At 34.6% G+C, this 19,126-nt stretch overlaps 1 protein-coding gene across 1 annotated transcript in view; it reads left to right on the forward strand.

The window, feature by feature from the left end:
* The window catches only part of LOC150093672 (uncharacterized), a 175,272-nt gene that overhangs the window by 39,167 nt on the left and 116,979 nt on the right, over nt 1-19,126 (forward strand). Inside the window, exons 4-5 of the mRNA XM_090412714.1 lie at nt 3,093-3,160; nt 15,310-15,464. Coding sequence (XP_090268840.1) covers nt 3,093-3,160; nt 15,310-15,464 — 223 coding nt within the window. The remainder of the gene's footprint in view (nt 1-3,092; nt 3,161-15,309; nt 15,465-19,126) is intronic.

Below are 19,126 nucleotides of genomic sequence, written 5' to 3' on the forward strand. Positions count from 1 at the left end.
TGGCTCTGCCAGCACCAAAATTTCCTCTGTCGGCGACTTTTGGTACTAAATCTTTTTTTTTCGCGGAATTCGTCTCCCCATGCCTTCAAAAGTCTCAATTTAAAATGTGGTCTCATTTTATGCATTAGTTTTAGCTACAGATACCTCCAAAGAAGGAAAGTTAATTTATGGCCACCTTATATTTTGGGAAAATTTGGAGAAAAGAGCAAAGCTAATCATAATGGAAAATACCTGTTGGATTTCTGCTCAGGACATGGATTGGTTATTACTAACACAATATTCCAACATAAAAATATGCACAAGTTCACATGAAGAGAAGAGGCAAGAAATAAGAAAAGTCTCATTGACTATGTTATTGTTGATAGTGATATTTTCTCCCAGGTGAAGGACACCAGAGTATACAGAGGATTTGAAATTGAAAGTGATCACCATTTAGTCTTGAGCAGGATAAAATTGAATTACATATTGAAAAGAAGAGCATGTAAGAAAGTTTTAAAGCAAATAAAAGTTGAGCAGCTCTTAAATGTGAACTGTAGACTAAAATGCACAAAGATTATTGAAAAAAAAACGAAAGAGTTTGAGAGCAGGAACCAAACCTTGGAGATTCAGTGGCAAGCCTTGAAGAAAACCTTGATTGATTCAGCCAGAGGGGCATGTGGTGAGGTTGTCTGCAAGGATAGAAAAATCAGAACTCCATGGTGGACACAAAAAGTTAGAGGCAGTGAAGGAAAAGAAGAAAGCATATCAAAAGTTCCTGGCGAATAAGTCAGCTTGTGCTCTTATACAATACCGAGACAAAAGTAAGAAAGCTAAACACTGTGTAAAACTAGCTAAACAAAAGTCATGGGAGGACTTTGGCAAGAACATAGAAAATAAATATCAATAAGGTGGCAAGATATTCTGGAGGTTGTTGAAAAAAAACTAAGAAATGGAGGAAAGTGTGCTGTAAAAGGAATAAGAGATGATAAAGGTGATATGAAAATGGGAGAAATAGATATCCTTGAAGTATTGAGTAATTATTTCGAAAAATTGCTAAATAAAACAAGCATTGATGACAGCACAGTTGTAAAAAATCTCAACAGGCATGCAGTCAGGAATACATATCCATACTTTTTCTACTTGAAGTAGAAAAAGCAATCAAAAGCCTGCAATGTTGAAAGGCAGCAGGAGTAGATGATATTCGACCAGATATGCTCAAGTATGGAGGTATAAAAGTCTTACAGTGGCCGCACTACATAGTTCAGAAAGCCTGGACAGAGGGATGAATTCTGGATGATTGGAGCAGAATGCTCATAGCACCCATATATAAAAAGGGAAATAAAACTGGTAAGATATATGTAATACAGTTGAGAAACGGTTGAGAAAGAGTGTGGAAGAGAAGCTTGGTGAAGAACAAGCTGGATTCGGGCTAAATAGAGGCTGTCAGGATCAGATTTTCACTTTACGACAAATAGTTGAGAAATCATGGAAATATGACAGATCTGTATTTACGTTTTGTAGATCTGGAAAAGGCAAATGACACGGTGCCAAGAGAAAGAAAGAGAAGCTATTCAAAACGCTACAGTTGTATGGTGTCAGTGGGGCACATTATATCAAGCAATACTTAGTCTTTATTTGAGTTGTAAGTCAGCATTTAGAATTGAAGGAAGTATAGGAAGGTGGTTTAATGTTAAATCTGGTGTCAGACAAGGCTGTACACTGTCCCCTCTGTTATTCATTATTTATATGGATCACATTATGAAGGAAAGTGATATTAAATCTGATATCAAAACTGGAGATGTTAATCTCAGATGTTAAATTGAATAACTGTTGTAATAGATATGGTATGACGGTCAGCAATAACAAGGCAAAGACAATGAAAATAGGCATTGAAAATATCAACTGTATTGTGAATGGAGAACCTATAGAACAAGTAAAACATTTCAGCTACTTAGGCATGATTTTTAGTGAAGATGGCTAATTAAAGAGTGAAATTAGTCAAAATACTAAATTAGCTGTATACAATACAGTGTTCAAACCAGTATTAACTTATGGATCTGAAAGCTGGGCCAAAGTAAAACACTTGACCAAGGACTAGAGAAAGCAGATGAGAGTCCTGATAAAGATTAGGGGCATGAACAGATGGCTTCAATGGCAATATCATATTAAAAATGAGGATATTAGGAAAGAACTTGACATTGTTAGCATCCAGGAATGTGTTAGCAGAGCTAATTCTCAGGTGGTATGGTCACTTAAACAGAATGGGAGAGGAAAGTTTAGCAAAACGAGTGTTCTCTGCTCAGTTGCCAGGAAAAAGACCCAGAGAAAAATCAACATATAATTTGATCGATACAGTAAAAAAAGTCTTAGAAGATAGAAATATAAGATGTGATAATGTGGGAGTCTTGACTGATAACAGGCTGATTTGGAGGAAAATTGTAGATGGAAGCTAGTAATGATGTTAATTTTTCATGTAGTACTATCATATCCTGTACACTCCTTGAGGATATATGTCAGGAATTTGATGATGATGATAGCCATGTGTGTGATAGAGGGACTTCCTGCGATGAGTCTTTGACTCCATGGTGGTCTTGGGATGATAATAATAATAAATTACTGTGGTTGTTACAAAACTTGAAATCTTGTTGTTGGTATCCATCTGACTTTATTGTACAATACGATTTAAAAATATACAGTATGATTAATAAAGCTCATTGTTGGATAATAACATTGTTGATGATAATAAAAAAGTTGTGTTCTTTGAGTTTATGCTAATTATTTTTGCGATTATGTGATATAGCAGTGCATAATCATATTTTACATAATTAATGTTTTAAAAGTTGTTCGATTTAAATCATAGTTAAAATGGCTCAAGAGATTTAGTAAAGATATCTCAAAAATTACTTAATCTTCTAATAGACCATTTGGAGTAATATGCAAATCAAGCCAAAGCACAGTTATTGATTCTAAAAGGATATATTGGAATTAAAAATGCAATTAAAAATGACAGAATTTAAATTAGTAAGAAATATATATATGTATATGTATAGTAGCATTCGTTAGTACTGTAATAAATTTTGAAATTCCAGACTATAATAAAAGTTTCTTTATAGTCTGTAGGGTCTACTTTTGGTGTTCTAGCCCTTCTAAAATTGAATGATGGAACATCAGAAATTATGAGGTTAGTTTATACAGCAGTTCTTGTTTCTTAATTGACTTTTTTTTTTTTTTTTAATTTAATATACTAAGGAATTGTTGGCATTTATTTTGAATACTCTGAAGTTCAAAATGAATTTCATTATTATTTATGACAGAGAAAATCTTTCCATTATTTGACTCTAATATTAATATGACTTCTGTTTTCAACATTGTCATTGTGGAAACCTCAAGTATAATTTTACTCATTCATAGCACCTACTTATAGAGAATTATTCCACAATTTCTAGCTGCTGATATTAGTACAAGTATCTGGAATCATTGTGTGAAACTTCAAAAGTACACGGTTCAAATTCTTTTTTCCAGATACTTGTAGTTGGTATTGTATAACATTCTCCATATCAGTCAATATTATTTGATGTGCTCTATAACTGAATTTGAGATGTGATTTCTGCATGACAACATAGGTGTCTTGTAAGATGAGTGGTTTGTAAGTTATATTCATATTTTAAGAATGTTTTTAATACAAACAAGTAATTCAGAATCTTGGAAGCAATTCTTTAGGTTCCCAAATTTTTGATTTTTTTTTTTTTTACATATTATATTAAACTATGCTGCATTGCAGAAATTGTTCAAATTTGCATAAAGCAAAATTAGCTTAATTTTAACTGGTAGGTAGCTTGTTAAGTAGCAGAGTAGTATATCAGAGTTAGTTTGTAATTTTATTTGATTTATATTGAATTGATGATATTAGTTCAGTTGATTATGTTGATATATTATAATGATATATTGGTTATAATAAGTTGATAATATTACTGAGCTATTTACTTTATAAACTTGTATTTTTTTGTTTTAATATGATTTGTCAGAATAGTGCCAATGCATGGCAGAACAATGGCGGCAATGGCCACATCGGGTGATTTGAATTTGCAGAATTTTGTGCAGTGCAATGTGTGTGAAATATATTTGTCAAGAAAATTGGAAGATACGTGGAAGGAAATTGAAACTGGAGAAACAGTGTGCATTAAATGTTTTAAAAGTGAGTGCCTATTAGGTGATGAGAATGCAGCAAATGTTAGAGTAGACAGTACTGATGGCAGGATGGAAAATGATGTTATTAACGAATGCAGGGCCGAGAAAATAGAGGAGAACAAAACTGACATAAAGAAATAGGGCGCTTGAATGTTATCCTTCACAGGACAAAGCAAGAAATTGAAAAATTTCAGAAGCAGCAAGAATTTAGCAGGGCTGAGAAGAGAAAGAAGGCAGTCCAAAGTAGTAATAAAGACTGAGCAAACAAAAAAGAAAAACAAGTTAAAGAGAAAATTATTTATGGAGACTCAATGATCTGGGGAGTACTTAATGAAGGTGTGGTAAAATTCTGTTTCCCTGAAGCAGAAATTCACAATACTAGTCACACAATCAGATGCAAAAAAGGTATGTTGAAGGAATTTATTTGCTAGGTTGGCAAAAATGATTTAAGAGGCGATAAGTATTCTATGAGGAAGGATGTAAAGGAGTTGCTAGAAGAGGCAAAACTGAAGAGAGAGAGAAGGTGAAGATATGATAGAGGTGAATTGCTAGCTAATGAGTCAATATGTAGGTTGTGCAAAAAAGAATGATGTAGGATTTGTGGATCTGTGGTCTGTATTTGATGGAAAGAAGGATTTGTACAATGCTGATGGACTGCAGAGAGAGAGACAACTTTGTTCATCAAGCACGTGGAAGCGCAAATTCAGGAAAGCTTAAACATTTTGAGTGGCAGCAGGTGAGTTTGTGTGAAGGCATGCATTAAGTGAGTCAGTGAGTGTGAGGATGACCAAGTGCAGAATCTAATCTCTCAAGCAGAAATATTAAATAGGGTAATCAATTCAGGAAATAAAGGTAGGTGGTGACCTAAAGGGATGCTGCAGTTTCTATATACTTATGCCAGAAGTATCAGGAACAAGAGGGAGGAGTTTTGGCATTGATTAGTGCAACCTTGCCAAACATTATAGGCATTAGTGAGACTTGGCTAAGCAGATGATGGGGAGGGGATGATAGCAGATGAATTGCAGCCAAAAAGAATAGGAGATATGCATGAAGGTGGCTGTTCATTTGAAGCAGTCTGGTGTGAGATTAAGGCCAGTAAGACACAATATACAGTTTGTTGTTGCCATAAGCCAGAGAGTTCCATGGATGATCTGAAAGACATGCAATGCCAAATTAGTACAATGAGTACAGGTCAATTCATTATTATTGGGACTTCAAATATGGAGATATAGACTGAAAGGAAGAAAGATCACATGGCAGGAAGGAAATTGAATTTATACACCAACTGAGAGATAATTACTTGAGGCAGCATGTGATGGAGGAGACTAGGGGTGTGAGAGTATTTGACCTGGTCATAGGATCAGAAGAGCTATCCATAACCAATGTGACCACATTGCCTGTGATTAGTGAAAGTGACCATTTGACTTTGAAGATTGTAAAACATGAGGAATATTCTGTCAAGAGGGTATATGTGGAACTACAAGGAAGGTGATTATGACAAGCTTAGGAAGCTTAAATTTGTGCCATGACATAAAGTGCTGTAAGGAAAGGATGTTAGTAGTGCATGGGAGATAGTTAAGAGTAATCTAATGGAAGCAATATTAAATTGTATACCTAAGGTAAGGAGAGTTAATCGTGTAGGAGTTAGATGGATGAGTAATATCATTAAGCACGAGCTGCAGAAGAAGAAAATGCTGCGGAGGGTATATAAAGAGAAAGGTGACCAGCATGGCAAGAAAGGCAAAATCAGTTTATGCAAAGAATCGAACCAAGCAGGCCAAAGGAAATCCCAAAGAATTCTTTCGTTATGTGGCAAGTAAGAGGAAGAATGATTATGGAAGATTAACCTTAATGAGTGATGATGGTCACAAGGGGACAGAAGCAGATAAAATAGTCGTTTTGCTGAGTGGCCACTTTTCAAGGGTATATCATCCTAGTTAGGTTGCTAACTAGGATGATATACCCTTAACTGGGTTTTGTGAGAATGTGCAAGGGAACACTTAAATAAGTTTAGTTTAATCCTTTATCCAAGTGTGAGCAAACAAAGTTTGCTCCTGAAAGTATCTTCTGGACTGAGCTAAGGTGGTGCAACACCAAGGCAACTCGTGGCCAGAGGCAATGCCTCTGACTAGGATGGTCCCCATTGATAAACAACACCTTTATGACATCATACCATTTTTGAAAAATCCATACTATTTACTCGTCTTCTGCATCAAGCTATGCAACAATTTGCCTTTCACCACCATTTTATGTGAGAGTACTAAAAAGAACGATGAATTTATAGCAATACCACCTAAGAAATCTATCCAAACACCACATTCCACACTCAAATATCTCACAGTAACACTCAATCTACAAATTAGACAATATCAACAACCACTAAATATAAAATTTATTTATCTTGTTGCAGCCCACATGAAGCCTGATAAGTCTCAGCTCTGGTAAAGTTCCACGAGAATGAAAAGAGGGCAAAATAATTCCCTTGCATAAGGGAGGTTCTAAAACTGCAATAGCAAATTATAGACCTATCAGTATCTTAGGTGTGGTGGTAAAAGTACTGGAAAAATTGGTCAAAAAGAGAATTCAAGAATGGGTTTATAAAATGTCATACTGTATAAGGGGCAGCATCGCTTTGTGAAGGAATTGTCATCTTTTTATAATAAAGTAAGTGCTGAGTTGGATAAAGGAAATGGCTACATAATGATTTTCCTGGATTTTGCAAAGGCATTTGAAAGAATACCACATGGAACTCTGTTATGCAGATTAGAACAAATAGGGATGGATATGGCACTGGTTAAGTCAATAAGAGGGTGGCTGTTGGACAGATATAGAAAAGTAGTATATGGAGGGACAGAATCATGGTGGAAACAGGCGACTAGTGGTGTGGCACAAGGTTCAGTGCTGGGACCATTGCTGTTTGATTTGTACATAAATAATATAGGAAATATTCAGTTGTTTGCTGATGATGTGGAATTAGGTAAAAGTAATAGTTAATGTCAGTAAAGTTATGCATTTTGGGATAAATAGATTACAAGCTATGTATCACATTGATGGCTCTGTACCTCACAAAATAAAAGAAGCTTACGTAGTGGTGGTAGACAGAGAGTTAAAGTTTAGAGGACATATTGCTAAGGTTGCCCATAAAATTACTTGGCTAGTGAAGAACACATGAACAAGTAGAGATAAGGAAGTTATTATTTCCCTTTATAAGGCCTTGATACGTCCACATCTGGATTAATGTGCTCAAGTCTGGTCTCCTAGGTTTCTTCAGGATGTGGAAGTGGTGGAGAAGATTCAGAGGTGAGTGGTCTGTGGAATGTTTCCTATGAAGATAGGTTGAGGGTGTGTGAATTGCAGAAGTTGGTTAATAGGAGAAAAAAAGAGGATATGATAGAATTAAGTTGCTTAAAGGATTTTATAGGATTGATGCAGGGGAAATTTTTAAGCGCTTGTCTGGAGGGCCAGAACAAGGGGTCATCCCTGGAAGTTAGGGGTGTGAGGACTAGATTTTTTTTCTTGGAGAGTGGTGAATAGGTAGAATGGGTTGCCAGAGTCAGTTATGTGTGTGTGCTTTGTCTATTAATGGGTTCATGGAGAAATATGATAGATTGTGTGGATAGCTTGGGTCTCCCACAATGAGTCTTCAGACTCTAGAGGTGCTCGTATAATAATAATAATATTTCCTTGCATTGGCGCAGAAACCTAGAAAAAAAATGGCAAGTTTCTCCAAAGAAATGAAATTTGGGCAGTAATGTTTTAATGCATGTGCTAAGCCATATGTGGGATTATTATGCCAGTTGTTTGAAGAAAGTAATTAAAAGATATTAACTTTATTAGGAAGAATGCCTATAGAAGGATAACCATAATTAGTGCTGATGGTAGGGAAGTGACAGAAGCAGAACACAATGGTTGAATTACTATTTTGCAAGGATCTGTCAGCCTGCTGAAAATATTATATTAACAGATGTACCAGAAATTGAGGTGAGTAGAAGTTGATGAACTGGAAGTACTTAGCATATTGCAAAATTTCGGTGAAAATATTGCCGTGGGATTAGAAGGATAATAATAACCACTGACTAGGTTATTATTATTATGTGAGACACCGCCAAAGACTCATCAGTTGTTTAACTTTAGGCTCAGATTTAATAAAGTGTAAGATCTAGAGTTCATAAAGGAGGCTGCAAAACAGGTAAGAAATTATAGACCAATCAATATATTGGAAAATTTGCTGAAAGCAGGGATGAATAAGAATATGATACTCTATGGGAGAACAGCATGGCTTTGTTAAGTGTGGTTCTTACCTTATTGGAGTGGTGATGGTGGAGTTGGATAAATGGAATTTACTAACTACACATGGTAAGATTTTGAGAGGCCATTTGACAGGTGCCACATGGAACTCTATTATGCAACTTGGAACAAATGAGGATTGATATAAAGCTAGTGATATGAACACAATGGTGGCTGATGGTCAAGATACCAAAGAGTATTATATGGAGGAGCAGAATTCAGAAGAAGGCATCTGACCAGCAGTGTGCTGCAGGATTCTGTGCTTTGACCACTACTATTTGATTTGTATATCAGTGATATAGGAAACAGTTTGAAGAAAAATATTCAGCTGTTTGTAGTGATGCAAATTTGGATAGATGTAATAGTTAATAAAAGCAATACTTTTATTAACTATTACATAGAGTTTGCAGAATGATTCAAATAATAGCCAGGATAGCTCATAAGAATTGCCTGATTATTGAAGAACACAAAGCAGAAATAAGGCAGTTATCATTCCTTTTTATAAAGCTTTGATATAGTTACATCTGCTGTTCAGAGATTTTACCACCTGGATTGGAAATGAAATGATGGAAAGGATCCAGAAGTGAGTGACCAAGATGGTGAGTGGTGCTTCCTAGGTTGAGGATTGTAGATGTTGCAAAAAAGTTGGTAGGTGGAAAGAGGGGATATGATAGAATTATTTAAGTTACTAAAAGGATTTTATAGGATTGATGTAGAGGAAATTTTTCAACACTGGTTAGAGGGGAAAGAATAAGATAATCCCCACAAATTACATAAGAATGTGGTTAGTAATTGCCTCAGGACTTGCTTTTTCACTCAGAGAGGGAGGAATGATTGGAAGGGGGTTGCCAGAGTCTGTTGAGTCCTTTGTCAGTGAATGCATTCAAGGAGAGGTATGTGTGGTATTGTGTAGATAGTCTGGGTCTCTCTCTCTCAGTGAGCCTTCAAACTTCATGGGGATTCTGCTTCAATTATAAGATTTGTATCCATTACTTAGAAATAGCTGCATTAAAGAAATATTGCAGAGTATTATTATTATTATTATTATTATCAGAACCCTCCAAGAAGTCAAGGACTCATCGAGGGAGGCCATATATTTCCATCAGCTGTACCTTTTCTCAGACTTATTCACGCTCTGGAAGCACTCACTGCTTCAACAGACAAGCTGTTCTACTCACTCAAAGCATTGACTGCTTCCAGTGTGTGATAAGTCTGAGAGAAGGTACAGATGCCTCCCCTTGTCCTCTCTCCACATTTGTATGATTTGGTAGAAGATAAGTATGGGATAGACAACACCAACAAAAATATGAGTGAAAATAGTTGACTTATAGTAGATGAATCCAGTGTGGAAAAGAATTTTGATATTTAGTATCTTGCGATTTAAGTACCAAGAAGAAAAAAAACCCAACATCAATAGAACTGAAGATACCAACCATCAGAATAAGGAGTATTAATGGAAAGGAAATCAAGCTTGCAGAAGAAATGTAAAAGTGCCAGCCACATGGATATAATTGGCATCACTGAAACAAAGAAGACAAAAACAGGTGAGATCTTACTAAATAATAAGTATAGAATGTTATATATTCAGGCAATAATGATCAAGGAAATGGAGGAATAGTGATAGCATTCAACACCAAATATGAAGATAAACTTCATGATTAAAAGGTTAAGTTTCAAGTAGAGTTATGTGGGAAAACTTCAAAATGGGGAAATGGACAGTGACACTTATGTGTGCCTATGGTCCCACAGAAGGTTCTCCTAAGGAAGAAATGGAGGAATTTTTTAAGCCACTAGAGTAGGCAGCTGACATAAAGAAAATAAAAAAGTGGAACTTATTGGAGAACTAAACAGCAGAGTAGGCATTGTTTCGAGAAAATTTGGATGAAGGCTAATAATAATGGTAAGTATCTGCTGGATTTCTGTTCAGCATGTGGACTAGTCATTACTTACACCATTTCCAACATAAAGATGTGCACAAGTTCACATGGAGAAAAGACACAAGAAATAAGAAAAGCATCATTGACTATGTTATTGTTGATAGTGATAATTTCATGCTAGTTCAGAGGATTTCAAATTGGAAGTGACCATCACTTAATTTTAAGTAGCATAAAACTGAATATCACATTGAAAATGACACTATGTCAAAAATTGTAAAAAGAATTAAACTCAAGCAGCTTTTACATGTAAACTGTAGACCCAAATATACAAAAGTTATTGAAGAAAGAATGAAAAAACCTTAGTCTCAGTTGCAAACTCTGAAGAAAGCATTGATAGAAAATTGAGAATGTCATGGTAGACAATATATGTTACTTAAGCAGTCCTGGAAAAGGAGAGCATACCAAAAGTTCCTAGCAGATGTCCTAAAAGAATACAGATAAGAATAATGTAAGAGAGCTAAGCTATGTATGAACGTAGCTGTACAAAAGTATTGGAAACACTGGTAAGAATATAGAAGGTAAATATCAGGAAGGTGGAAAAATGTTTTGGATTCTATTGAAAAAGCTTAGAAATGGATAAAAAGAGCACTGTAAAAGGAATCAAAGATGATAAAGATGACATGAAAACTGAAAATAAGGATATCCTAGATGTCTGGAGTAATTACTTTGAAAGAATTTTAAATTAAACAAGCACTGACACAACTGTAGTAGAAAATTATCAAAGATATGCAAACAGGAATCTAAAAAAAAAAAAAATCTGCTAACGCCTTTTTATTCCCGTATACGGGAGTAGGCAAGGCCATTTAGCCCCATCTAATTTTTAGAGACTGAGTGGGCAGTTCAATCTCCACTGGTACCAATCAGAGATAGATGGCCCAAGGCTATCACTAATTAAGCGGTACACAGTGAAGAGAGATGGCTCAAATGTGCCGCCATCTCGTGGTCCCTAACCCTAACACAATATATTTAATGTCTGAAATAATGTGGGTTCTACGGTCGATTTTCTTGAGTTTACGGGATGAAAAACCCGGGTTTCCGGGAGAAAAAACCCGCTTGCCCGTGCCAGAGATCGACTAACTCGGGAACCGGTCGAAGAAAGGCTTAGAAAAATTTCCTCTAGTCACCGACTAGACTCGAAACCAAGTCTTCCTTCGTGCGGCCAAGCGCCGTGGTGTGCAAATGCCACAACCACTGAGCTACACAGGCTTTAGCAATTGTGGTGTTTCTTCAAAATTATCTAAAACTGTTTATTTCCCAAAAAAAAAAATAGGTATAACTATTTCTCTTTGGGGAAATAAACAGAAATAGCAAACAGGAATGCATATCAATACTTATTATTATACTTGAAGTAGAAAAAAAAGCTGTCAAAAACTTGTGGAAATGTGGAAAGGCAGCTGAAGTAGATGATATTTGACCAGAAATGCTCAAATATGGAGATATAAAAGTTTTGCAGTTGCTACATTGCATAATTGCAAGAGCCTGGTCAGAAGCTCAAATTCCAGATTACTGAAAGAGAGCTCTCATAGTTCCAATCTATAAAAAAAAAAAAAAAAAAAAAAAAAGGGAATAATGCTGAATAAGAGAATTACAGAGGAATTTCTCTATTAAATGTTCTGTGGATTTATGCAAATCCATAATTCAAAATGTTCTGTGAGATTTATGCCAGGCATCCTTGAAATGAGGCTGAGAAAAATTGCAGTAAAGAAACTGGTAGAAGAACAAGCTGGATTCAGGCCAAATAAAGATTGTCAGGATCAGATTTTCACTTTACAACAAATAGTTGAGAAATCATGGGAATATGACAAGGATCTGTACTTAAGTTTTGTAGATCTGGGAAAGGCATACCACAAGGTTATCACATTAAAGTTTCTTAAAACACTATATGGGGTAAATGGAACATTGTATAGGGCATTACATGGTGTATAGTTAAAATGAACATTATCTGCCCTCTTATTCATCATCTGTATGAATGATGTATGATGACATTATGAAAGAAAATGGCATTAAATGATAATAGAGTTGGAGATATCAAACTTGGCTCTTTTCTTTATGCAGATGATGTACTCCTAAACACTTCGAGTGCAAGGCTCCAGGATTCTCTAACTAAATTGAATGACAACTATAACAAATTTGGCATGAAATCAGTAATAAAAAGATCAAAACTAACTATGAAAATATGAAAGAACATAAACTTCAGCTGTTCTCAGTGGAGAGCCTATAGAACAAGTGAAATATTTCAGCTACTATTTAGGCACAGTTTTTAGTGAAAATAGACAACAAAATAACCAAAGCTGGTAAGTGAAGGAGCCAGTTGAATAAATTTATATGGAATAAGAGAGAAATTAACCAAAACACCAGCTAGCAGTATATAAGACCGTGTTCAAGCCAGTTTTAAGTTATGGATCTGCGAGTTGGATTAGAAATAAAGCACTTGATCAAAGATTAGAGACCACAGATATGAGAGTTCTTAAAAAAATTTGACGCCTGAACAGATGGTATCAATGGCAGAATCATATTAAAAATGAAGACTTTAGGAAGGAACTTGACATTGTTTGCATTCAAGAATGTGTGAGCATGGCCAATCTAAGGTGATGTATGGTCACTTAAATAGAAGGGTGAGGAAAGGTTAGCAAAAGAGATGTTTGATGCCCAGATGGCAGGAAAAAGACCCATCGAAAGACCAAGGTCTAAGTGGATTGATTCAGTCAGAAGTGCCTTAGAAGCACGAATTGAATTGATTCAGTTAGAAGTGCCTTAGAAGAACAAATCCATAACCACCTTACTGGCCATTATGGATCAGACTGGTTTCAACCTGAAGGGAGTGAGACCCTTCATGGTCTGGCTCCCACTGATGAGATCTTAGTAAAGGTCCTGAAAGGGTGTGTTGTGGGATACTAAGGTGTGAAGTTATACAAGTAGCCCAGTCATTCAGATACTTCATGCACAAACATTGTTTGCTTACACTTGGAGAAAGGATTAAACCAAGAATATAATTTCTTGGCCTCTTTAATTTATGCAAATGATTCTTTATATAAGGAATTCAGTTTTGCTTCTGAGGGTGGGGGAATCAACTGTCTTCATCCCTGAATAAGTTTACCTTGTAAAAGAAATTTGAAGGTGAATTAGCAGTTCTTAACATTTACATTCAACATGAAACCAATGGCAGGTTCTATTTATATCATTCATCACCACACCATCCTTCTCAAAAGTATGCTGGTGTTTGAAATTTAGGGACGAACACTATTTCTGAAGGTTACAACTGTAAATTCAGATGAATGAGTTTGTGGTGGCAGTTTGTATAACTGGCGATTTCGAATAGAAACCAGGTACACATTCAAATTTTCAAATCATGTGCAAACGAGTCACATGGTAGCACTCAACAGGTTAAAAGGCAAAAGGCTGCACTAAGTAATAATGAACATTCTATACCTATAATCTTAAAAATTAGTATACTAAATTTTTAAAACTGATTTCCACTTTACAACTTTGTGCTTTATAATCCTGTGTTTTACAATTGATTTTCTATTATGAATATGTGAAAAGCCAGACAACGGAAGCGAGGCAATCTGGATATATATATGTATATATCATTGGTGGTTGTTGACTGACTGAGATTACAGCAGCCAAGAATGAAACATTTTAATTAGTATGAGTGATTTCTGATAACTGAATCAGTATGATTTTTTTTTTTTTTATCCAGTGATTGAGTTTACATACAAAATATTGCTTACATATTCATGTTTAAAATAATCACTGAGTCAAATTGTCCAGATCACTTCAAGTGCAAAGGATAAGCCTAGTTAAAGCAAAATGTGATATATTAAATATTTGCTTAATTTATAACATCAGAAGCATGAAATTTTTAGCTTTCAAGAATCTGGAATAAAATTGGTGGAACTTCAAGTTGCATTTGTCCCATTCAACAATAAACACTATCTTAAAAAATACATACATTTATATTATATTATATTATAGAGTTCATACTTTGTTTCTAGGAACATGAATTTATGATGCTGATCTGGTAATTAATCTGTTTCCATCATTGTCAGATCTTGCATTTGGATCCCTAAGGCATTACTAGAATAGGAAAAAAAAAAAAAAACAGCTGATCAAAACAGGAGACCACATACATGAGCCTCCCAAGAAAAATGCATTACAGTTGGACTTGACATTATCATTTAATCAACTTGACAAAAAAAAAAAAAAGTGATCATGATTTGAATGCCATCTTGGTAACATGGCTAATTTTTCTCTTATTCCATACAAATATATTTTTCTGAGCTTCTACCATACTTGTTTTGCTTATTCAGTTATCAATTTCCATATTTAATGTGCCATCTTCACTAAATATTGTGACTAAATAGCAAAATATTTTATTTGTTCTATAGCTTTTCCATTGAGAATGTGTTTTTATGTTCTTGGGTAAAAAAGAAAACAGTACTTCCCTCAGTGGACAGATGTTATGTTCAAAATACTAAATTTAAACATAGTATCCATCTGGCAGGAAGTATTGAATTACATGAATTCTTACAAAGTTATTTTATTTTTCTAATAAGGATTTTGTATCATTTCTTTGCATTTGGGAAATAGTTATCAAAAAATAAATAAATAAAAATAACATTTAAATTCAATATTCTTCTGATATAATTATTTGACAAACAGATGTCGGTACTGCTTTGAAAGCCATTTTTTCTTTTTCTTTGAAATCAATCTAGAGAAATACAAGCTGTTTCTGCTATCTGTTAAATATTTTTAATGAATAAATAATGATTTTAATAAAATTGAGATATATATATATATATATATATATAGAATGTAAGCTTAAATTTGTGGTAAACAGTCTTACAGTTGGGTTATTAGTAATTATATAAAATTATCATTGTAATAAACATGGTACATAATTATTCTCTGTTAATAGGATCCAGTTTTCACCAAACATTGATCCAATGACACAGCAGGGCACTAGTTTTATTCCAAATAATAAATCAGTTATTAGTATAACTGTGATGTTGATGTGCTATGGCTACTCAGGAACAGTTCATTTCACAGATGTGGCACTAATACCAGAATATAGTAAGAGCAATGTTTTTTTTTTTCCTGTGTTATCTGTTGTATCATTAAATGTATTAAATTATTAAATATATATATATATATATATATATATATATATATATAAATTAATATGTCATCATCATTATCAAATTCCATTGTCCTCCAAGTCAATCTATTACCTGTGAAGACTCCAACACTATCAGATCTTATATTTTATCTTCTAAGGCACTTTTTATGGTATCAATCTATCTATATCTTGGTCTTCCTCTGGGTCTTATTCCTGCCAACCTGGCAGAGAACACTTGTTTTGCTAATCTTTCCTCTCCCATTCTGTTTAAGTGACCATACCACCTGAGATTAGCTCTGCTAACACATTCCTGGATGCTAACAATGTCAAGTTCTTTCTTGATATGATATTGCCATCGATGCCATCTGTTCACACCCCTAATCTTTCTCAGGACTCTCATATCTGCTGTCTATAGTCTTTGGTCAAGTGTTTTACTTCTAACCTAGCTCTCAGATCCATAAGTTAATATTGGTTTGAGCACTGTCTTGTATACAGCTAATTTAATGTTTTGACTAATTTCCCTCTTATTCCATATAAATTTATTCAGTTGACATCCTACCATACCAGCTTTGTTCATTCTGTTGTCTATTTCCATATTTAATTTACCATCCTCACTAAAAATCATGCCTAAGTAGCTGAAATGTTTTACTTGTTCTGCAGGTTCTCCATTCACAATTTAGTTGATATTTTCAGTTCTTCTGCTTATTTTCATCATCTTTGTCTTGTTATTGCTGACCTTCATACCATGTTTATTACAACAGTTATTCGATTTAGTCAGGGAATCTTGCAGACTTGTAGCGGATTTATTTAGACGTATAAGATCATCCGCATAAAGCAAGCAAAGAGCTGAGATTAACATCTCCAGTTTTGATATCAGATTTAATATTACTTTCCTTCATAATGTGATCCATATAAATAATGAATAACAGAAGGGATAATGTATCCTTTCCTTTAGTGTGGCACAGTGATCAGCATTCATTTTACACAAATTATGGACTCTACATGTTATATATCTTCTTCTTCTTCTTCCTATCATGGAATATAGGCCATGTGGCTTGTTCCGGTCTCATGCCATCTCTTTCTTGGTCTTCCGATTCTTCTTTTTCCACTTATTTTGTATCTGTATAATATTTTTGGTAGTCTGCTGTTGTCCACATTCGATTTAAATGTTCTAGCCATTTTTGTTTATACTGTCTTATGTAGTAATTAATTGGTTTGATTTTTAGGGATTGTAAGATTTCTTCATTTGTTTTGTGGTCTCACTTGGTATATCCAGCTTTTCTGAGGAACTTCATTTCTGCTGTTTGAATTCGTTTTTCATCTTTCCTTTGCATGGTCCATGTTTCGCTTCCGTATAGTAGAGCTGGTTTTGACAAGACATTATATAGTCTGATTCTAGTGTGTTTTTGTACCAGGGATGGCTTAAATATACTATTTATTATGCCATTTACTTTGACAAAGTTTGATATTTTAGTGTCTGTGTCTTTTTCTTCTTCGTATGATAGATCACATCCCAAGTATCTGAAAGTGTTTACTTGTTCTAGTATTTTATTATCTATCACTATTTTACTTCTTATTGGGTTTTCTCCTTTGAATGCCATTATTTTTGTTTTTTCTTTGGATATTGTCATATTATATTGCTTTGAGATATCATTTAATGATTTTAATGATCTTTGTAATAAATAAATGTAAATAGAAAAAGAGGACTACGAGACTGGAACAAAGAAATAGAAAATATAATAAAAACCAAAAAGGACAGTTACCAGAAATGGCTAAATTCCAAAACAATAGAAGCAGAAATAGAGTATAAAAGAAATAGTGCAATTGCAAAACGAGAAGTAAGGAAAAAACATAGAGAAAGATGGAACAATTTCGTGACAGAACTAGAAAAGGATTTATTTAAGCCACAACCCAAAACCTATAAAGTAATAAAATACATGAATAAAGAAATAAAAGAAAAGATAAAAATACAAACAATAGATTTAGAAAAATGGGTGACCTATTTCCAAAATCTCTGGACAGATGAGAACAATGAATTAAAATTTTATAAGACAAAGAATGACCTAATAGAAAATATCACAATGTTAGAACTGAAAAATATAATAAAGAAGATGAATAATAGGAAAACGCCAGGAGAAGACAATATAAATATAGAACTATACAAAAATGCAGGTGAAAAATTTAATGAAAGACTTTTGAAATTTTTTAATATGGTTTGGATGTCCAGAAAAACCCCTAACTCTTGGAAAAAAGCACTGGTCATCCCAATCTATAAAAAAGGAAATAAAGACAATTGCAATAATTATAGGGGAATTAGCCTGCTGAAGTGTTATATATATAATTATTTTAATTTCCCGGCATATCGACATCCATATTAAGGTCATTATCTGGAGTATACACGTGTGTGTGTGTGTGTGTGTGTGTGTGTGTGTGTGTGTGTGTGTGTGTGTGTGTGTGTGTGTGTGTGTGTACAGGGTGTTCGGGATAAATTTGACATATTTATAATTAATTATATTTTTCCGTAAGTTACATGTATTAACACACACTTCTCTTCATTTAAAAGTTTGGACCCTTCTTCATTCATATACAAGATGTCAGAAAGGATGGATAGCTGGAACCCACCTGAATCATGGAAGAGAATAACTTGTATCATGATGATTCGTGCCCGCCATCAAAATAAGGATATTACGACTGCTGCCCAATGCTCCCTGAATACAGTAAAAACAATCAGGCATGAACTAGAGACTTGCAATGGTGACTACGAGGATGTAGCAAGAAGAAAGATCCCTAGCAGACGATCTGATTGCGTTCGTACAGCAGAATTCCTCGCAAATCTGCAGGAACAGGTGTTGAAGAACCCTGGCATTGGAATTCGGGCTTTGTTCGTGGAGTTGCTAACTGTAGTCAAGCCCTGGATAACAAGGGTAGCCAATGGTAGGCCGTATGTATGGCAACAGGATTCAGCCCCTTGCCACACCTCTGGGAAAAGTCAAAAATGGTTGTCTGAAAATTTCTACGACTTCACCAGTCCAAATGTTTGGCCTCCAAACTCCCCAGACCTTAACCCCATGGATTATTTTGTATGGGGCGCAGTTGAAAAAGACACCAATCGCACTTCCAGTAATACAAAAGCCCAGTTAATGGATAAAATTAAAACAGTTTTTGCGGCCCTTCCCAGGGAGACTGTAGCATCAGCTTGTTCGAGGTTCCGAAGCAGAATTGAAGCTGTGATCGATGCTAATGGTGGTTATTTTGAGTAAATCTTGTTGATAGTATTGTAATTAACTCTGCCTGTAATGTTTTTTTGTCAATTCATTAAATTTAATAGATACAAAGAAGATTTTCTTTTTCCTTACGAAACTGTCAAATTTATCCCGAACACCCTGTATATATATATATATATATATATATAGACACACACACACACACACACACACACACACACACACACACACACACACACACACACAGAGAGAGAGACGAGCTAAATTACATTTCACACAGTATGCTGAAGAGACAATGATTTAATCAACAGTTATTCTACTGGCCTAAACTCTAGTGAAAATAAAATAAAATTACAATAAATAAATGAAATAAATTAACTACATCAAAGCTA

This window comes from Typopeltis vanoorti, chromosome 23 (assembly GCF_054136105.1).
Source record: "Typopeltis vanoorti isolate ZY-2024b chromosome 23, IOZ_Tvanoo_1.0, whole genome shotgun sequence".
Lineage (NCBI taxonomy): Eukaryota > Metazoa > Arthropoda > Arachnida > Uropygi > Thelyphonidae > Typopeltis > Typopeltis vanoorti.